The 19,918-nt window shown below is 37.8% G+C and overlaps 1 protein-coding gene across 1 annotated transcript in view; it reads left to right on the top strand.

Annotated features, from left to right (window-relative positions):
• Window positions 1-19,918, top strand: part of COL14A1 (collagen type XIV alpha 1 chain) — a 275,177-nt gene that overhangs the window by 179,780 nt on the left and 75,479 nt on the right. The window contains exons 35-37 of the mRNA XM_043992943.1: window positions 8,751-8,828; window positions 11,871-11,957; window positions 19,131-19,184. Coding sequence (XP_043848878.1) covers window positions 8,751-8,828; window positions 11,871-11,957; window positions 19,131-19,184 — 219 coding nt within the window. The remainder of the gene's footprint in view (window positions 1-8,750; window positions 8,829-11,870; window positions 11,958-19,130; window positions 19,185-19,918) is intronic.

Genomic DNA, 19,918 nt, shown 5'->3' with positions numbered 1-19,918 from the left:
GGTCACACAGCTAGTAAGTATCAAGTTCTGAGGCTGGATTTGAACTCAGGTCCCCCTCAATCCAGGGCCAGTGCTTTATTCTCCATGCATTTTCACTGGTAGTAGGCAGATGGATGGCACAGAGTACTTGGTGCTGGAGTCAGGAAGAGACCTGAATTAAATCTTGTTTCAGATACTTCCTAGCTGTGTAACCCTGGGCAAATCACTTAATATCTCTGTGCCTCAGTTTCCTTGCCTGTGAAATTGGAATTAATAATAGCAGCTATCTCTCAGGCTTGTTGTGAGGATAAAATGGGATGATATTTGTAAAGTACATTGCAAACATTAAAATGTTATATAAGCACTATTATTAGCTATCTCCTATACCCCGATTTTTTCCCCTTATTGTCTGTCTCCTGACTTCCATAGCTTCCATCAGCTAAATGAGATTATCTCAAGTTAATCATATATCTATATCTATATATCTATATATATATCTATATATATATCCTGTTTGTATGTAGTTTTTTGTATATTGTCTCCCCCATTTAGGAGAGCTCCCCCAAAGTAAGCTAAATAAATATTGCTAAGGAAATTCTATTGTTGAGATGAGAGAAGTTGTTCAGTGTGGTAGGGAGCACTGGATTTGGAGTTAGGAAGACCTGGGGTCAAGTACTGCCTTCTGTGCTTACTAGGGATCTAACCAAGCTCACTTTTTGAGGGTTCAATTTTCTCAACTGTAAAATGAAAGGATTGGACGCAATGACCTCTGAGGTTCTTTCTTAGCTCCTCTAAATCTATAATCCTGTGAATAGAATTGAACTAAATATCACCCATTTGCATCATGGATATTTTTTCACCCTGCCTTACCATTAGTGGTATGTTCCAGGCATGGAATCGACAGCATTCCAGCCCCATAAATCACACTTTTTCCTAATTGCACCACTTACATAAAACTTGGACTCCAAATGTCTAGCCAATCAACTATGAAGGAAAAACAAAAAGGGTCTTTGGAACTCAGGCCTCTGGATGACAAAACTTGTACCCCTGCCACATGAGAAAAGCAATTCAACAGAGTCCCCTCTGTGGTCAAATTCCAGCAATAACAGACAAAAGGCAAATTTACAGCAGTCAATAATTAAAGGGATTCTTTGTAAAGGGAGTAAAAGAGAAATAGTTGCTCTTGTTTGAACCAGGCAGCCTAAAAAAGATTACTTACTTGATTTGCAAACTGCCCACTCATCAAACAATTTGATGCTGTTGAAATAGAGTCTGTTAAGCCAACTGGAGGCTCTGCTCTATTTCTCTGGGGAGTGAAGCTTCTTCATTTTCTATGAGAAAGATAACACAAAGTTTCATTCCTCAAGTTGTGGCATGTGTAAACCACAAATTAAGATGTTTAAGCACAAATCTTGCTGTCATAGAGAGGTGTTGAATTTTCTTAATTTGAGGCTTATTCCCATTTCTTTATTTTCTGCTTTAAAAAGTTGAGAATGAGAGGGAAAGGAGGTAGAGGAAATATGTAAATATCTGGTTATTCCAGATGGAAAAATGTGAATCTGAGAGAGCTCAGCAGCTACAAAAACAAAACAAAACAACCCCCCCCAAAACCCCCAAAACCCATTATGGTTCTTTGGATCCTGATGGAACTTGAAATGAGTTCCCAAGTACTGATCCATCATAGACAGCTCTAGACATTTAGCTACAAATTCATGCATCCCCCACCCCAACAAATTCATTTTAAAGGCATTTGGGTGGAGCAAAGCTGAATAGATTTAGAGAAAGAGTAACTACTGTATTGAATTCACACATTCTTAGATGGAAAAGAACTTGCAGACAAAATCTCAGCAGGCAAGATTTTATAAGGAATAGCTGCTACCCTCTCTGCTGGGACTGAACTAACAAGCAGATCTTAACTTAGCTGTCAAAACACATATGGCTGGAAACTTAGACAATTCATATACCATGTCTTTGACCCTGGCCCATATGTTTTATTTTTGCTTCTCTAGCCTACTCTGGTAGCTAAAAGGATAAAAATATCACCAGTTAGGGTAGTGCCTCCACATTTGTGAGCCTATGACGAGACTATCTTCCTTAGTCTCCCTCCTCTGGACCCCATTGTCTTCCAGTTCCAGACATCACTTAATCCGGACATCTTTATTAAGCATCTATTACATGTCTGGCACCTGGGACATATAGGCATAGGAAGTAGCCCAGTGATTTTAATGGTATAAGGGCAACTCCCAGTAAGGTTCTCTCACTACTAATGCAGATCTGCACTTTTTCTGCAATATATAGTCTGAAGGAGTTGCCTGGAGCCACTGAGAAGTTAAGGGATTTGCCCAGGGTCACACAGCTAGTACGTATCAATGAGAGAATTGAACCCAGGTCTTCCTTCCTGGCTCTGAGGCCATCTCTCTATGCATTACCTACTACATTTCCTGCTCGTCTCGTAGACCATGTTGCTAGGAAGTATAATAAGAAATGTTATTAAGCATGAATTACATTTGGCAATTCTAAAATTTTCCATTTGCAAGAAAAAAACAACACTGAAGCAGGGTTCTGAGTCAATGGCACTTTATTAAAGGTTCTGTGGCCCTTTCTAATGAAGTGGAGCTCAGGTCTTCCTCATGATCATAGATGTTCCATACCTTCAGGGCCTTAGTTTTATACTGCTTGGTACCCAGACAATACAGCAGGAGCAGATATGTTGGGCATTGCAACATTAGATGAAATTGATCCTGGTCCTCTTAGAGCTTATAGTTTAGTAGCATAATTTCTGATCCAGCCTAACTTAAAATCCTGTTGGACAATTCAAGGGTTACATACATGAAACAAATTGACAGTATGTGATCAAATACTTATTAATAATCATCACAATGCATTTTTACTTATATGATATGCTTTTATACTCTCACCATTGCCATTAGGTGGGCACAACTAGTATTCCTTTCCTATAAGAATATGTATAAGTAAGCTTCGATGTAGAAAAAGAAATTGTTTTCTACAAGGTCATACTGTTTTTGTTGTTCAGTCATGTCTGACTCTTCATGAATCCAATGGACCATACTATCCATGTCTTGGCAAAGATACTGGAGTGGTTTTCCATTTCCTTCTCTAGCTCATTTTACAGATGAGGAAACTGAGGCAATTAGAATTAAATGACTTGATCAGCATCACACCCCTAGTAAGTGTCTGAGACCAGAATTGAGCTCATTTTTCTGACTCCAGGCCCAGTGCTTTATCCACTGAGACACCTAGCCACCCCATCTTCTTTCATTAGAATATGAATTTCTGAAGCCAAGGACTATCTTGTTTGCTTGTATTTGTATAATCAGCACTTAACATAGTGCCTGGCACATATTAAGCACTTAACAAATGCTCTATTTATCATCTCTTAAATGGTATTTTAAAGCCAAATTTAAAATAAAAAAAAATTTGGCATTCAGTTGTAAGAACTATATTGCAAGTATATATATTTTACACTCTCCTAATACATGTTAGGAGACACTAATATAAAGATCTTTGCAAAAGTCTTAAAGTTAAATGTCTTGGATTTTAATGATAATACACTTCCTTTTTTTTTTTGCAAGGCAATGAGGGTTAAGTGACTTGCCCAGGGTCACACAGCTAGCAAGTGTCAAATGTCTGAGGCAGGGTTTGAACTCGGGTCCTCCTGAATCCAAAGCCAATGCTTTATCCACTGCACCACCTAGCCACCCCAATATAATACAGCTTTAAAAAGCAGTATATGTGTCTGATAAACCCAAAGATTCCAGCTTCTGGGATAGGAACTCAGTATTTGACAAAAACTCCTGGGAAAACTGGAAGATAGTGTGGCAGAAACTAGGCATAGACCAACATCTTATACCTTATACTAAAATAAGGTAAAAATGGGTACATGATTTAGAAATAAAAGGTGATACCATAGGTAAATTAGGAGAGGAAGGAATAATTTACCTCTCATATTTATGGAAAGGAGAACAGTTTTGACCAAACAAGGGATAGAGAATATTATGAAATGCAAAATAGATGATTTTGATTACATTAAATTAAAAAGGGTTTGTACAAACAGAAGCAATGCATCCAAAATAAGAAGAGAGGCAGAAAGCTGGAAAACAATTTTTATAGCCAGTATTTCTGATAAAGGCTTCATTTCTAAAATATATCGGGAACTAAATCAAATTTATAAGAATGCAAGCCATTCCCCAATTGAGAAATGGTCAAGGGATTCAAAAAGGCAGTTTTCCAATGAAGAAATCAAAGCTATCTATTGCCATGTGAAAAATGCTCTAAATCACTATTGATTAGAGAAATGCAAATTAAAACAACTCTGAGGTACCACCTCTATCTATCAGACTGGCTAATATAACAAAAAAGGAAAATGATACATGTTGGAGAAACTGTGGAAAAAGTGGAACACTAATGCATTGTTGGTGGAGCTGTGAACTGATCCAACCATTCTGGAGAGCAATTTAGAACTATGCCCAAAGAGCTATAAAGCTGTGCATACACTTTGACCCAGCAATACCACTGTTAGGTCTTTCTCCCAAAGGGATCATAAAAAAGGGAAAATTGCCCACTTGTACAAAATTATTTATAACTGCTCTTTTTTTTTTTTTGGTGGCAAGGAGTTGGAAATTGAGAGGATGCCCATAAATTGGGGAATGGCTGAACAAGTTGTGGTATATGAATGTAATGGAATACTATTGGGCTGTAAGAAATGATAAGGAGGCAGATTTCAGAGAAACCTGGAAGGACTTACTTGAACTGATGCTGAGTGAGATGAGCAGAACCAGGAGAACAGTGTACACAGTTTCAACAACATTGTGTTTTGATCACTGTGATAGACTTGACTCTTCTCAGCAATACAATGGTCCAAGATATGACTCATGATGGAAAATGCTCTCCAAATCTAGAAAAAAGAACTGTGGAATCTAAATGCAGATTGAACCATACTGTTACTACTTTTCTCTTTTTCTTTTTTGAGGTTTTTCCCTTTTGTTCTGATTCTTCTTTCACAGCATGACTAATTCAGAAATATATTTAATGTGATTGTACATATATAACCTAAAAAAAACAGTATATGAAACAGGGTGTACTAATAAAATGAAAGCATTTTACATGATTATTTCCCTTAGTAATTGATTATAGTTAACAAGAAGGCACATATGTGTGTGTTATATTACTGGTATCAATGAGATCATAAATCCCCCAGAATATTGGAATGTAGACATGAATATATCATAGGTGTCATAGAAAATAGATCAGGTATATTAGCACTATGTGGATGAACACTGCCATTGGTTCATTCCCTTCCCCTTAGTGAAAGGGCCAGTCAGAATGCTGGGATTCACTGTGGCCCACCTAGTTCATACTCTGATACAGGGATATGTATATATATTCTAACATTTAAATTCTCCAGTGGATCTGTGATCTCCATAATCTGAGTATTACCTCCAGAGATATCTATCACAACCCATCCTTGCCTGACCTAGGTATGTCTGCAAATATTTATATGTATAGGCTCACTTTCTTTGAAATAAAAGGATGGTAGAACACTTGTTTGATGGGTAATCAAGAATACACACTCAAGGGAGAAAAATCTTTGAGTGAATGCAGAGGACTTTAAAATGCCAACACTGCAGACACCTACAGAAAATATGAAGTGCGTACAAAGGAAGCATTGTTCACTTCATCCAGTGTAAATCAGAAAAGACAGCCCACGTGGTTTTAAATGGCAGGATTGGTTTCATTGAGCACATATTCAAATATAGTTAAAGAAGTCAGCCGGTGAACTGGCAGATAATTCTGTGGTCTCTCCAAATACTCTTATCTATTGTATATTTTTCCCCAGTGGCACATTTCAACTACAGATAAATATTTTATCATTGGAGATGGTTGGGTGGTATCATTTTTACTGTTAAATAAAACTTCTCAAAAAAGAATGATGTATCTTAGAAATATTAGATGGACTCCCTTCTTCCTTCTTGATATTCATAAAATGCTTTTCCCCATCGAAGGTGCCATACCAAAATAAATAGCCCAACCTCTTGGTGCAGGAAGCTTTCACATGCTTAATAGAATCCATCTGGTGTTGTCTTCTAGCGGGCCCCACATTTCCCCAGACAAAGCAGCATCTTTAGGTTAATCCAGAGTTTCAGTGATACATCTTTAGCCAAAAGACTTGGTTCCTTGAAATAGAAACCAGAAGAAAAATTGAGCCTATAGTTTTGGGGATTAACAGTACCCAGATTTCATACTTGCAATCCATCCTGTTGCCAGGAGTTTTCTCAACAGGGCTCTTTAACAGATTAAGATGATTTTTACTTAGAAGTAGCTGGAAATAAGTTAATGATCTATGTCTGTGCCATCATGATGAGGATCCTCTTAGAAGGTCTTCCATCTTGATACAATTCTTGGCTTTGCAGTAACTCCTACATACTGAAAGATTCCATTGTAAGAGAAAGATGTGGGAGGTTTTTACACCAAAATTTCATTGAAATATATTTCATTCCACATCTCCTTGATTTTCTTTATTTGTTTATAATAATCATCATCAGCAAATAGCTTTCAAAATTTTATTTTCATTGTTGTTTAGTCATTTTTCAGTTATGTCTGACTCTTTATGACCCTGTTTGGGTATATATATATATATATATATATATATATATATATATATATACTGATAGTTTACCATTTCCTTCTTCATTCACACATATGTATATGTATATGTATATGTATATGTATATGTATGTAAATGTGTTTATATATGTATGTATGCTATATATATATAGTGTCAAGTAAGTAAGTGTCAAGTGTCTGAGGCCGGATTTGAACTCAGGTCCTCCTGAATCCAGGGCCAGTGCTTTATCTACTGTGCCACCTAGCTGCCCCCTGTTTGGGGTTTTCTTGGCAAAGATATTGGAGTGGTTTGCCATTTTCTTCTCCATTTCATTTTACAGATGAGCAAACTGAGGCAAATAGGGGTAAGTGACTTGCTCAGGGTCACATAGCTAGTAAGTGTTTGAGGCCAGATTTGGACTTAGGTCTTCCTGACTCCAGGTCCAGTATTCTATCCACTGAGCCATCTAGCTGCCTCTTAAAAAAAAATATTGTTGTTAGAAATATTGTCTTCTTCCTTCCTTCACTCACCCTCATCTCTGGCAGTCTCCCCTCGGCCCTGATAGGTGACCTTTTGATTTATCTTTTTCAGAACTACACCTCCATGTCATTTCCTAGACATTTCTAAATTATACTGACCCATAGGTATTCAACTCACTTCTAATTCTCCTTTATGAGTTTCCTTCTTTTAATAGAATATAAAGGGCAGGACCTTTTTTTGCTTGCTGACATTTTTTTAAGTTAGTGTTGAGTCCAGTGCATCACATATAGTAACTGTTTAATAAATGCTTTAGCATTCACTTATTCATTAGTGGTGCTCATAGATTTAGAAATAGACTTTGGAAATAATTTTGTTCAACCCCTTCATTTTTCATATAAGAAAACTAAGACCTAAGGTAATCAAAGGTTGCTCAAGGTCATAGACAGTAAGTGGTACAACTTGGATTTGACCTCAGATTTTCTTTATTGAGTTGGGTATGGCCAATCTATCTAGTTTTAGTATTGCCAAACGCATATTACCCTGACCTTTTGAGCACTAAATCCTATGATTTCTTCTATATGAGTATCTAGCATGTGAATGTCTGTATATGTGTGTGTATATATATAATTATATATACATATCTATGCACATGTAGAAACACATGCATACATACATATATAAACACATTTACATACATATACATATGTGTGTATGTGTGAATGAAGAAGGAAATGGTAAACTATCGGTATTTTTGCAAAGAAAACCCCCAAAAGGAGGTCATGAAGAGTCAGACATGACTGAAACAACTGAACAACGACATATGTGTCTAGGTGTCATTTCTCTTTTGAGAAATTGTTCAACTAACCGAATAAAAAACAGAAAGTGTCTAAACTCAGTATTATCTTTCTGGGTGCGGTCCTTTAAAACATACAGCAAATTTGTAAAGAAATGTTGCTTTGTCTCCTATACCTTTCCTGATTTCTGTAATTGCTAGTGTCTTTCCTCCCAAATAACTTCGTATCTATTTTTCATATACATGTTGTGTCCCCATGCTAGAGTGTAAGCTTAAGAAAGGCAGGTGCTGTTTTCACTTTTGCCTTTGGTGCTTAATATATATTTCTTGATTGCTTAGTTGATATGCCTGAGACTTTTCAATTGGACTTAGCTGTGAATCAGAGTCTTTATGGCAAAAACACTTTTAGTTGGCACAATCAAAGGATGTAACAACAACAACATGAAGTAATGGATAGAGCGCTAGGTACTAGATCTAGGGCTTATCTATTACATCATAGACAGCTGAGTTGTAGATTGAAGGAGAAAGTTTTCAAATGGAATTTCCTTGATGTAATCAATACTCAAGCCTGAAATCCTTCTTACATACAAATAATGCAAAGATGCCAGTTTCATTTGTTTTATTTCCTTTGAAGAAAAGGGTAGGCTGTTTATTGTAAATACTGATAGCCAGGGACTAAAATCCACACAGGTCCAGATTCCCATTTCAGTGTTCCTTCTTGTATATGTTAGGAGCTTCCTATGTGCTGGCTATCTCATGAAGGACTCAGCTGGGGTGCAGGAGGTGGGTATAAAGAGGCAGTTGTGATGATAAATTTCTCTTCCTCAATAATGTTTCTTTCTTTATTTCTTTCTTTTCATTTGGTAATCCCAGTTCCAGCTACAGATGTTTGACATTGTTTGTTCTACTTCATGGGCCAATAGAGACAAATGCTGTGAACTTCCAGGACTGGTAAGAATTCGACTTTTGTTTTTTATTGTATTTTTATTTTAAAAAATCAGAATTCATTGATATCCTACTTAAATTGCTCTTAAGATATTGTTTATTCCCTGTGTGATACACCCTTTCTATTTCTATGAGAACACAGTCTGAATTTGAATGCAAATTATTTATTGTTGGGGCAGAAATGTGATAAGAATTGGGTAGTTGTTGACTGGTTGTTGTCCTTCATTCTCAAAGAGGACTAAAATGACATCACTATGTTGGAGTGAAGGTGCAGTATGTTTGAATCAGACCAATATGAGCTTGGAAGGTTCTACCACAGATTGGACAAAAATAATCCACATGAATTGGTGACTACTCAACAACCAAAGGGCATAGTGAAAGACACTTGGAAGTTATAAGGATGGGGGCAGCTAGGTGGCGCAGTGGATAGAGCACTGGCCCTGGAATCAGGAGTACCTGAGTTCAAATCCGGCCTCAGACACTTGACACTTACTAGCTGTGTGACCCTGGGCAAGTCACTTAACCCCAATTGCCTCACAAAAAAAAAAAAAGAAAAGAAAAGAAAAGGAAGTTATAAGGATGGGTTTGAGATGCCAATGGTTGCTTGAAGTAGTGTGGGTAGCATTGAATCTTCTTCAAAAGCCTTAAATGGATTATCTTAGGCAATAATAGTTGGTATCTTAATAATCGAGACCTGATAAGTAAAGAGTAGTGAATGTGAGGAGGGAGTCATCCATGATGGAAAACATCATGATTGTCTAAGAACACCATTGTCCTTCCTAGGTTCACAACCTAGGAATCATACTTGAATCTTCATTTTCTTCTTACTATACAATACTCAATTAACTGTCAATTACGTCAGTTCTGCTACAACAGGACTGTACCTGTTCCCCCAAAACACAGAATTATGCAAAATTATTCAATTAAAACCACAGGGCTTGGGGGGAAATGGGGCTGGGCACAATGCTCAAAAACTTTGTCAGTGACACATTATAAAAAAGATAGGAACCTAATTTTAAAATGGTAGTAGACCCTTACAGGAATACATAAATACTACAGTAGTGTCTGTGTTACCTCATGCTACTGTTTGGCCTATTCCCCTGTGCTACATGAGTAAGTTAAGCAGCCTAGCATTGAGGGTAGAAGGGAGTAGGTGCAGACCAACACTCCTTTTTCCCACAGCTCCTACTTTACCAGAAGATACACCATTAATATGGTACTTTTAACCTTGAAAAATACCTGGTTTGCTTGTCGAAGTGACCATAAGAAGGGTTGCAGTTTGGGAGTTATTGTGAAGTGGTACAGTTTTCTGAATTCTAGATATTTCTCATGGAAGAAATGGAGCAGAAGCAAACTTGAAATTTGTGTTATGCATAAAATGTTCCCTAATAAGCCCATCACATTGGAACAAATTTGCATTTTTAAAACATGAATTATAACCAAACTAACTGAACTTTTGCACATCTCTCGGCTCCCCCCGCCACACCCCCTTTGTCTCCACTCACACAGCAGCTACTCTAATTTAGCCCTTTATCACCTCTTGACTGGACTGCTAATACAGCTGCAGTCTCCCTCTCTTTCGTCTCTAATTGCTACTCAGAGCAGCTGTCAAAATAATCTTTCTAAAGCACAGACCATACCATATCACCCTTTGTGGTCCAGAAAGGGTGCTCCCCATTCAGCAGCATCTAGGATAAACTCCTCAGCTGACCGTGAAAAGCTCTTCCTATTCTGTCTCCAAGCTATCTTCCTAGACTTTTTTCCACATGATTCACAGTGGCCTTTATGTTGCTGTTATTCAGTCATGTCTGACTCTTCGTGACCCCATTTGGGGTATTCTTGGCAAAGATACTGGAGTGGTTTGCCATTTCCTTCTCTAGGAATTTTATAGAAGAGGAAACTGAGGCAAACAGGGTTAAATGACTTATCCAGGCTCACATGGCTAGTAACTGTCTGAGGCCTGGTTTACTCTTATGAAGATGAGTCTTCCTGACTCCAGGCTCCATTCTTCATCTCCTGGGCCACCTAGCTACCACTGGCCTACTTGCTATTCCCTAAAAGCAACTCACTATCTCTTGCCTCAATTGCCTTGCCTCTAAGTCTTAGAATCTTGAGCTTTTATCAAGGTTCCAGCCTGTTGCCACCTTCTACATGAGCTTTTCCTGAGCCCCTTGTTATTAGCACTCTCTCCATCTGCAGATTATCTTGTATTTAATGACATGTTTACCTCTTGAATCCCACCAGCATAAGATTTTAAATTTTATCTGTCTCCCCAGCTTTCACTGTTTACACAGTCCACACTTATCTCCATACTCCCCTTCAAATAATTCTACAATCCAGTCCATCAGCATAACTCTCTCTTCTCACCCTGCTCTCTCCTTTCTCTATGCCTTTGCTCATGCCTCTCCTCACATTGGGAACATACTTCACCCACCCTCCATTTCTATCTATTAAGGTTCCTTTCTATCTATTTCTATCTATTAAGGCTCCTTCCTCCTTCAAGGCAGAATTTAGACACCACCTACTTCATGAAGTCTTCCCTGATTCCTACAAGTGAAAGCGATGCATCCCTTCTAGGGTTTTTTTTCCTGATTGCTTTGCCTCTTTTGCTCTATCATATTCTGTGCTCTACTTCCTGAGCTTGTTTACATGTTGTATAAATTCCCCAATGCAAACCCCTGTTAGAGTGTAACTTCCTTAAGGGGGGCTGGGTCCATGCCAATTTTCACCTTTCTGTCTCTTTCACCTAGCACAATGGCTAGCGTACAGAAGGTGCTTAAGTGACTAGAGTTTTATTTTTAATTAAAATAAAAACACTAAATCAGTTAGTCAACAAACATGAAGCACTGGGGTTACAAAGTAAAGCATGAGAAAAAAATTAAATAAAAAGAAAGAAAATTTTCCAGCATATTTTCATTCATTCATTTAAATATTTTATTTATTTATTAAAAATCTTTAACTTAAAATATTTTAAATGAGTTTTCTCTGGGTTGGAAAAATGACTGGTAGAGGATATTTATTAGTATTTGGCTATTTCTTTTTTAACAGAGAGATGAGGAAAATTGCCCAGCTCTTCCACATTCCTGTTCCTGTTCTGAAATCAGCAAAGGGGCATCAGGACCTGCTGGCCCACCTGTAAGTATTGAATAAATGTTGGATTACCCCAAGAAGAAAAATCTTTACATTTGAAACCATTTCTTTCTAAGCCCCAGGACTTGTTTTCTGACTGAATGTTTCCAACATGAATATTCATATTGTATCTGGAACCTCTGCTATGCTAAACCTAATTTATACATGCCCAAGATGGTGTTTGAGTCACATTAAATAAGTTATTTTCTAATTGGGGGCAATGAAATTCATCACTTTGCCATAACTTTTCTTTTCTTTTTTTTTGGACAAAGTTGGAATGCAATTATAAATGTAAGACTTCATTTGTCTTATTGCTATGTTGCATATTGTGGGACAGCTGGGTAGTGCAGGGCACTGGCCCTGAAGTTGGGAGGACCTGAGTTCAAATCTCACCTCAGACACTTACTAGCTGTGTGACCCTGGGCAAGTCACTTAACCCCAGTTGCCTTAAACGTCTGAGTCCATCTCCAGTTGTTCTGATGTATATCTTGCCACTTGACCCAAATGGCTCTGGAGGAGAAAGTGAGGTTGTTAACCTTGATAGCCCTTCCTCACTTAAATCCAATTCAGTTCAAGTCATGACATCACCCAATGTCATGCTCCTCTTCAAGAATGAAGGACAAACAACAACAACAACAATTTCAGTATATTCTTGGGCTTCAGTTGATCCGTGAGATCCCTTCCTGCTTCTTGTGGTCACTTCTTCCTTTGATGCAGATTTCAACCCATTCATTCCTTCTCCACCTATGCATTTCTTGCCCAAGTTTCCTCTGGATCCTCCAGAGGGTCCACCCAAAATGCTGAAGGCCTTCTTCAGATTTTCATATGTTTTGTGGTTATCATTCAGCTGGAGGACTGCCCATCTATTGCTCTTGTCATATGACCAGCCCACCTCTTCTTCCAATCATATATTTCCTCAGGGATATTTATTATACCATATGAGAGGCAGAGTAGAATGGGGAGAATAAACAGTTGGCCTTTGAGGCAGGAAAAATTGACATATATTGGCTGGTTGTATGACCCTTGATAAAGCACTTAACCTCATAATGCTCTAGACAAATGTATTGGTACGGGTCTTTTCTTCATCTTGGAAGTCTCAGTACCAGTGAAATCATAGTTCCTGCCCCTATGCCTTGTGCCAGTTCTATGTGTAGAGGGCCTTGTTGGACTTAAGCTACAGAGTACTTGCATGTCCCATGTGTCTTTCTATTGTCCTTTGAGTCACCCACAAATTTAATTCATTGGAGATTGCAGCATTCCAGGTTTCTTAATCATATAGCATCATCTGGGAAACATTTGTGTTAAAAAAAAAAGATTGTTTTTCTTTATGCTAAGGATCAACTTGAGAATGTACATACTACAGGTATATATTGCTATCCCCATATTATAGATGAGGATAGCTCTCAGCTCTCTGAGGCTCAGAGGTTAAGTGATTTGCTTGTAGAATCATTAAAAGCACTATACTATTTCCCAAACACAATCTTCTTCCTTCTGTTCTGAGCTCAACTCATTGCCTGAACAAAATATATTAAAACTATGTGTTAGCTTGAGGATGGCCCCATAGCTAGTGATAATCCTGTATATTAAGCATTGAATTTTTCACAAATTTAGTTTTCCCTATATGGATCATTAGGCTTATCTCTTTTGAGTGATCATGAATCTCACTGGGGAAGTCCTATAATGCTCTGAAGATTAAGGCAGTTACCACAATAATCCCACAATATGATCTGCAAAGAGGAGCATCTAAAGAACTTAACTTATTATTTCTTTAGATCTGGAAGAGACCTTATAAAGCTATTGAGTCCAACCCCTTTATTTTACATATGGGGGATGTGAGGAATGAAGGGGTTAAGTGACTTGCCAGAATTAGGACTCTATTAACTGTCTGAATCAGGATTTGAACTCAGGTCTTCTCATATCAAATCCAGTACTCTCTTCATTATGCCACCTAGCTGCTCAGGGTATCCTATTCCATTTACACCTTCTACAACACATTTTCCATGACAGTGGTGAATACTTTTGGTGAACATGAATTTCCCTGTTTTATTCCTCTTTACATATTTTTACAAAGGAAGGAAATAAGGGAAACTACAACCAAATTTAGAATAATGAGAACCAGGGGGTTCATGTCCTTCTTCAAAGATTTTTTAAAAACTACTTCCATTGATGCTATTTTTTGCCTTGTGCCAAATTGTCAAAGCAAATGTGTGTTTCTTTGAGAAGGACAGGGCTTCAATAGTTTGTTGTCAAAGAGGTGCAAGTCTGTCGAGGCTGATGGGACAAGAAAACAGAGTCAGTGTCCATGAGTAAGTAGTGGGAACCCAAATCTTACAGGATAATTTTTTTCCAAGACCTGTCATTTAACATTTGACTTTCCACTAAGCAGGACTGGCATGTTAGACATTTCCACAGTAGATAACCCAGACTGACAGTTGGCTTGCAGGATAAAAGTTCATTCCAGATTGGCTCCAATCATATAAATTTTCCTACTTTTCAAAGTTCAGCAAATCTTTTTTTCACAAATGAAGAACCTTCTGGAGTTATTTGGAATGGATCTTGGCAATTCCTTTTTTATCTTTGGCATAAAGGAGCATCACTTTGACGTTAAGCATGCAATCCAATTTTCTCCATATTTTATGGCACATATTTACCTATCATTTTCTATTAAAAATAGAAATTCATTCTCTGCCTTACTCTAAATCACCCTGCAGTATGCTAGAGAAACAACAAAGTCATTCCATTCTTCACATTATTTTAAGATTTTCTGCCCATGGCCACATCATCCTTCCACATGTATTGAGCTAGTCTTGAACTCCATGAAAGCCACATGTGGTTGTAGCAATTTACCTCACAGAGGAGCTATGCCCTAAGGAGGTCATGTGCAAGATGAATTTAACTTGTTCTGCCTGGTCCCAGAGGGTATTACTAAGAGTTGAAATGAGTAGAAGCAGTCGGTAAGTTATTGTCCCTCATGGATTGTTAGACAGTTGGTAAAGATTTGCTGGATAAGTTTTGGGAATAATCCTTATTTTCCTGAGGCTTGCATGAAATACTTCTGAGTTTATTTGCTTTCTCTAGCCCATTTCTTTACTAGAGCTCAAAGGAATCATACAAATAACTTGTAACATAGAAAACTTTATTAATAACCATTTTATATACACTGGCATACAACGTTAATAGAAACAGCAGAAGGTGAAATAGATCAAAATAGAGGTAAGAAGAAGGAAGATTAAGTCCCAAGGAAGAAAGGAATGACAAGTTGCAAATGTGAATGATGAATTTCAATTGGAAAGTTTGAGAAATAGGATTGTGGAATCATATAATGCCAGACTTGGAAAAGACCTTAGAATTGTCTAATCCAACTCATACCCAAGTGGAAATTCCTTCTTCAATATTCCTAGAGTGTAGTCATCCAGCTTTCGCCTAGGTACCTTCAGTGAAGGGGAACCCATGGTTTCCCAAAGTAGCCAGTTCCACTTTGGGATAACTCTGATTTCAAGGAAGTTTTTTCTTACAGCAAGCCTTCCTTTCTATAACTTCTACTTATCGTTCCTTGTTCTGCCTTCAGGGGCCACATAGAAAACAAATCAATCCTTCTTTAATATGATAGCCTTTAAATACTTGAAGATAGCTATCATATGCCCCTTAATTCATCTTCTCTTCCAAAGCAATCCCACCCAAATTCTTACAGAGCAATTTATGAAAAAAAATCCATTTCCACTGATGAAACTAAATTCTTGGTTGATAGCATATGTGGTTGCTGGAAAAGAATGTTAAAGTAAAAGCTGTGTTATGGCATGCATGTAAAAGACTTGCATTTTTGCTTAAATTGACCTTTTCCTCACTTCACTGGAACATTAGATGTTATTAACATCATTCAATGAATAGGATTTATTTAGGGTGTACCATGTGTACCAGCACTGTGCTTTGCAGTGGGGGATATAATAAAAGTATAAGACGCAATCCCTGTCTTCAGACATCATCCCTCAGACATGTTCAGACTACAATTTCACCTTAACATTTCAGGAGAAACCATACAAATTTAATTGGGGAAGATGTATCTTGGGTCTTTGAGGGAATGAATGATCAGCTCTCTGTGAGGTTTATATCATTGGTAAATGAGTATAAAGACTTATTGATATTGCCACACCCCAAGTCTGGTGAGGGCCAGTACTCCCTAGGATCTTTTGTACAGACTGGAAACATACCTGGAAAACTGACTACTACTTATAGGGACATAGTTTTTTTCCCTAGGGAGAGAGGTATCAAATGGCAATTATGAAGGAATTCCTAGTTTAGTATAAATATGCAGGCTTATCAAAAATGCTTCCTTAACGATAAATTTAAACATGTAAGGAACAATTACTCTTGAAAGGGAGGCATTAAAAATTTATTAATCCAGGGGGCAGCTATGTGGCGCAGTGGATAAAGTACCGGCCCTGGATTCAGGAGTACCTGAGTTCAAATCCGGCCTCAGACACTTGACACTTAATAACTGTGTGACCCTGGGCAAGTCACTTAACCCTCATTGCCCTGCAAAAAACAAAACAAAACAAAAAAAGAAATAACAGCCTCTGCCCTCAAGGAGCTTACATGCTGATGGCTGAAGATGATACACCAAAGAGAGCTGAAAAAAAGACGGGGAGGGGAAGATATCCATAGGAACATGGTGTTCAGAAGCATAGAAAGTCAAAATTAGAACTGAGAGAGGAATAAAGGTTGGCCAGCCTAGGCTGCCTCCCAAAATGGAAGTCCTACAAGGAACTCACCAATGGAGAAAGGGTTCTGGCTTGCTAAAGAGACACTCCAGAGGTAGATGGCCAGTGAATAATGGATCTTTCATTGTGAGAAGACCCCACTTATTGAGAGAAATTCTAGTGAGACATCAGCTGAGGCATAATGGCAAAGTCCCAAAAGTCATATGCAGAGCCAAGAGAAAAACGAAAGTTGGATGCCTGGGACACTATCCAATGTGGAGGCTGGAAGTAGATTATTGATTATTACCTGTCCTAGTTACAGGAGGGTTTCTGAGGCATCATGGTGGTAGAATCAAGGAGTGACTCAAGATGCATTTGGAAGAGAATGCAATAGTAGAGTGACAGGACACAGAGAACAGAACCAGAAAGCATCTACTCGCCTGGCCACCAAGTTGAGAAAAAGTGAGCTGAAATAGAACCAAATGTCTGTTATCCTGCCCAATAGAAATGGAAAGGTGCAGTCTTAGAATAGCAACATCTTGAATCCTCATCTACTCTGTCCCTTATAGTCAGGTCATATCCTTTAAACTGTGTTATTTTTTATGAGCTCCATCCCTGCTTAGCTCTGACTTCTTGAGGACTGGAAGCCTTTTATAGAGTCCAAGCCCTGCCATCTCTCAAAATCATTGGAGCTGTCCCTTTCCTTTTCTAAAGGAACAAGCTACTCTTGAACCAAAGGAGCCCTGCCCAATTAATAAACAGAAAACTGCTGCCTCAGTTCAGTCATCATGACTCACTGGGGACTATTCTTTCCCAAGAATTAGTGTATTGTCTGGACCCAAGTGAGGGAGGGATGGGTTATTTTGCCTCTTCCCACCACTCACTCACTCCATGACAGACAGATGCAACTTGGTTCAATTATAACTTCAGATATTGCTAAAGCTAGTTGAATATGCATGCTCCTAGTCTTCATTGAAATGGAAGTAGAGCCAAGTAGAATACTTTTATTACTAAATCCTAAATGAGTTTAGGAAAAAAGTATTAAAGTCAAGAAGTAAATGTGACATTCACTTGGCTGGTAAACAACATGAAGGAAAAACATGTATCTTTTAAAAAACATATATAGGGGGCAGCTAGGTGGCGCAGTGGATAGAGCACTGGCCCTGGATTCAGGAGTACCTGAGTTCAAATCCAGCCTCAGACACTTGACACTTACTAGCTGTGTGACCCTGGGCAAGTCACTCAACCCCCGTTGCCCCGCAAAAAAACAAAACAAAACAAAACAAAACCACCAACAACAACAAAAAAAAACCCATATATAGCCCTAAAGCACCTAAGGTAATATGTCTAGGGAATAGTATGTTCGTTTTTAATGAAGATATGTCTCTTCACTGGTCATTGTGTCTTTATAAACAATTGCATGTTTTATTTGTATGTTCCTAACAGAAGGAAGAGATGAAAAAACCATAAAAGAATTTTGTACTTATGAAACAGCACAAAAATGATACTCAAGTTTTAAATATTTTCTAATATGTTCAACATGAATAAAATTATGAAAAAGAAAAAATCTTCTGGAGGCTTAATTCTGGATAGATTTAACTGGCACATAGGCCTGGAGTCAGGAAGACCAGAGTTCAACTCTTGTCTCAAATACTATGTGACCCATGGCAAGTCAATTAACCTCTATCTGCCTCACTTTCTTCATCTGTAAAATGGGGCTAATGATAGCATGTACCTTCCAGGGTTCTTGTGAAGATTAAATGGGATGATATTTGTAAAGTACTTTGCAAACCTTAAAGCACTATACATATATATATATGATAGTAATTATTGTTGTTGCTAATAATAATTATTTTTATTGATAATAATAATAATAATGAATAATGACCAGTCCATGTTCAGGTCCAAATTTATGTTCTTTATTCTTCAGAAGTTTATCCCTACTTCCCCTGCCCCCAATAAAAATATCACCATAACAGCAATAGCAACAAATTTAAAGTTAGAAGGGACATAAGGGGTCATCTAATCCAATCTCATTTTAAAAATCAAAGAACTAGAATTGCAGACTTCTTTGGGATGTATGTGTGTGTATCTGTGTGTTTTTTAAAGTTTAGCTGGATAATTTCAAATCATAATTATGTTGTGTTTTGTATAACATTTCTGATCAGAAATTAAAGGAAAAACACACATCTATCTACTTGCAATAGAGATATTATATAATTGTCAGATATACCCAAATCATTTGCCAAAGCCTGAAAAAGTTTTGGCAGGGAAAATCTTCTCAAAATGTGAACTCTAAAGGGAGGGAGAGAACTGATCTGTGCAGATATTCATCTTTGGATGGTGATGAGGCTATAACATTATTGCAGTATGTTGGCATTTATGCAAAATGGAAAGGAGATACTCCATATCATTAAGAAATAAGATTGAAACTTTTTTTTGAGGTTGGTCTTTGAGCTGATATTTAACATATGTTTTCCAGGGTGGTCCAGGACTCCGAGGACCAAAGGGCCAGAGGGGCGATCAAGGTCCAAAGGTAACTTGAGTTTATTTGCTTTTACTGGGGAAGAAGGTTTTCGTTGTTGTTATTTTTGCTATTTATTCTACTCGACCCAAAGCTCCCTTGGTATTATAAAAACTGAGCCTAGGGGCATCTAGGTGGCACAGTGGATAGAGCATTGGCCCTGGATTCAGGAGGACCTGAGTTCAAATCCAGATTCAGACACTTAACACTTACTAGCTGTGTGACCCTGAGCAAGTCACTTAACCCCAATTGCCTCACTTAAAAAAAAAAAAAAACCTAAGCCTAAAATCAGCCCCTTGTTCATGGAGTCTCATTCTTCCTTACTCTAAGGAGCCACCCATAACATGAATTGAAAGAAAGCTTTCTGGTAAAGAATGAGGCTTCCAAAGACCACACTATTTTTATTTCATGAATGATTTTTCTCATATTTCTGACAAGCTGACATTGCCACAATGTTGTAAGAATGAACTTTAGTCTATCACATGTAATTTCTCATCCCCATCACTCTCTGTATCCCAGGTCTTTTATTTGAGTCCTTTACTCTCTTTAAGCAGGTTACTCACTTCATAGAGAATTTCCTTTTGTTCTATCTTTCTAGTTATTGTAAAGATTTTGTACTGAAATATCCTTAGTTTCATCTATTTCCCTTCCTAATAGCACATCTGAGTGTGCAGGTCATTCTGTTAGAAAATCTTTAACCTTGGAATGGAACAAAAATAATTGGTTTATTTGGGGGGCAAACCTAC

This window comes from Dromiciops gliroides, chromosome 1 (assembly GCF_019393635.1).
Source record: "Dromiciops gliroides isolate mDroGli1 chromosome 1, mDroGli1.pri, whole genome shotgun sequence".
Lineage (NCBI taxonomy): Eukaryota > Metazoa > Chordata > Mammalia > Microbiotheria > Microbiotheriidae > Dromiciops > Dromiciops gliroides.
The sequence above is the reverse complement of the archived record's forward strand: the minus strand, read 5'-3'. Positions and strand labels throughout refer to the sequence as shown.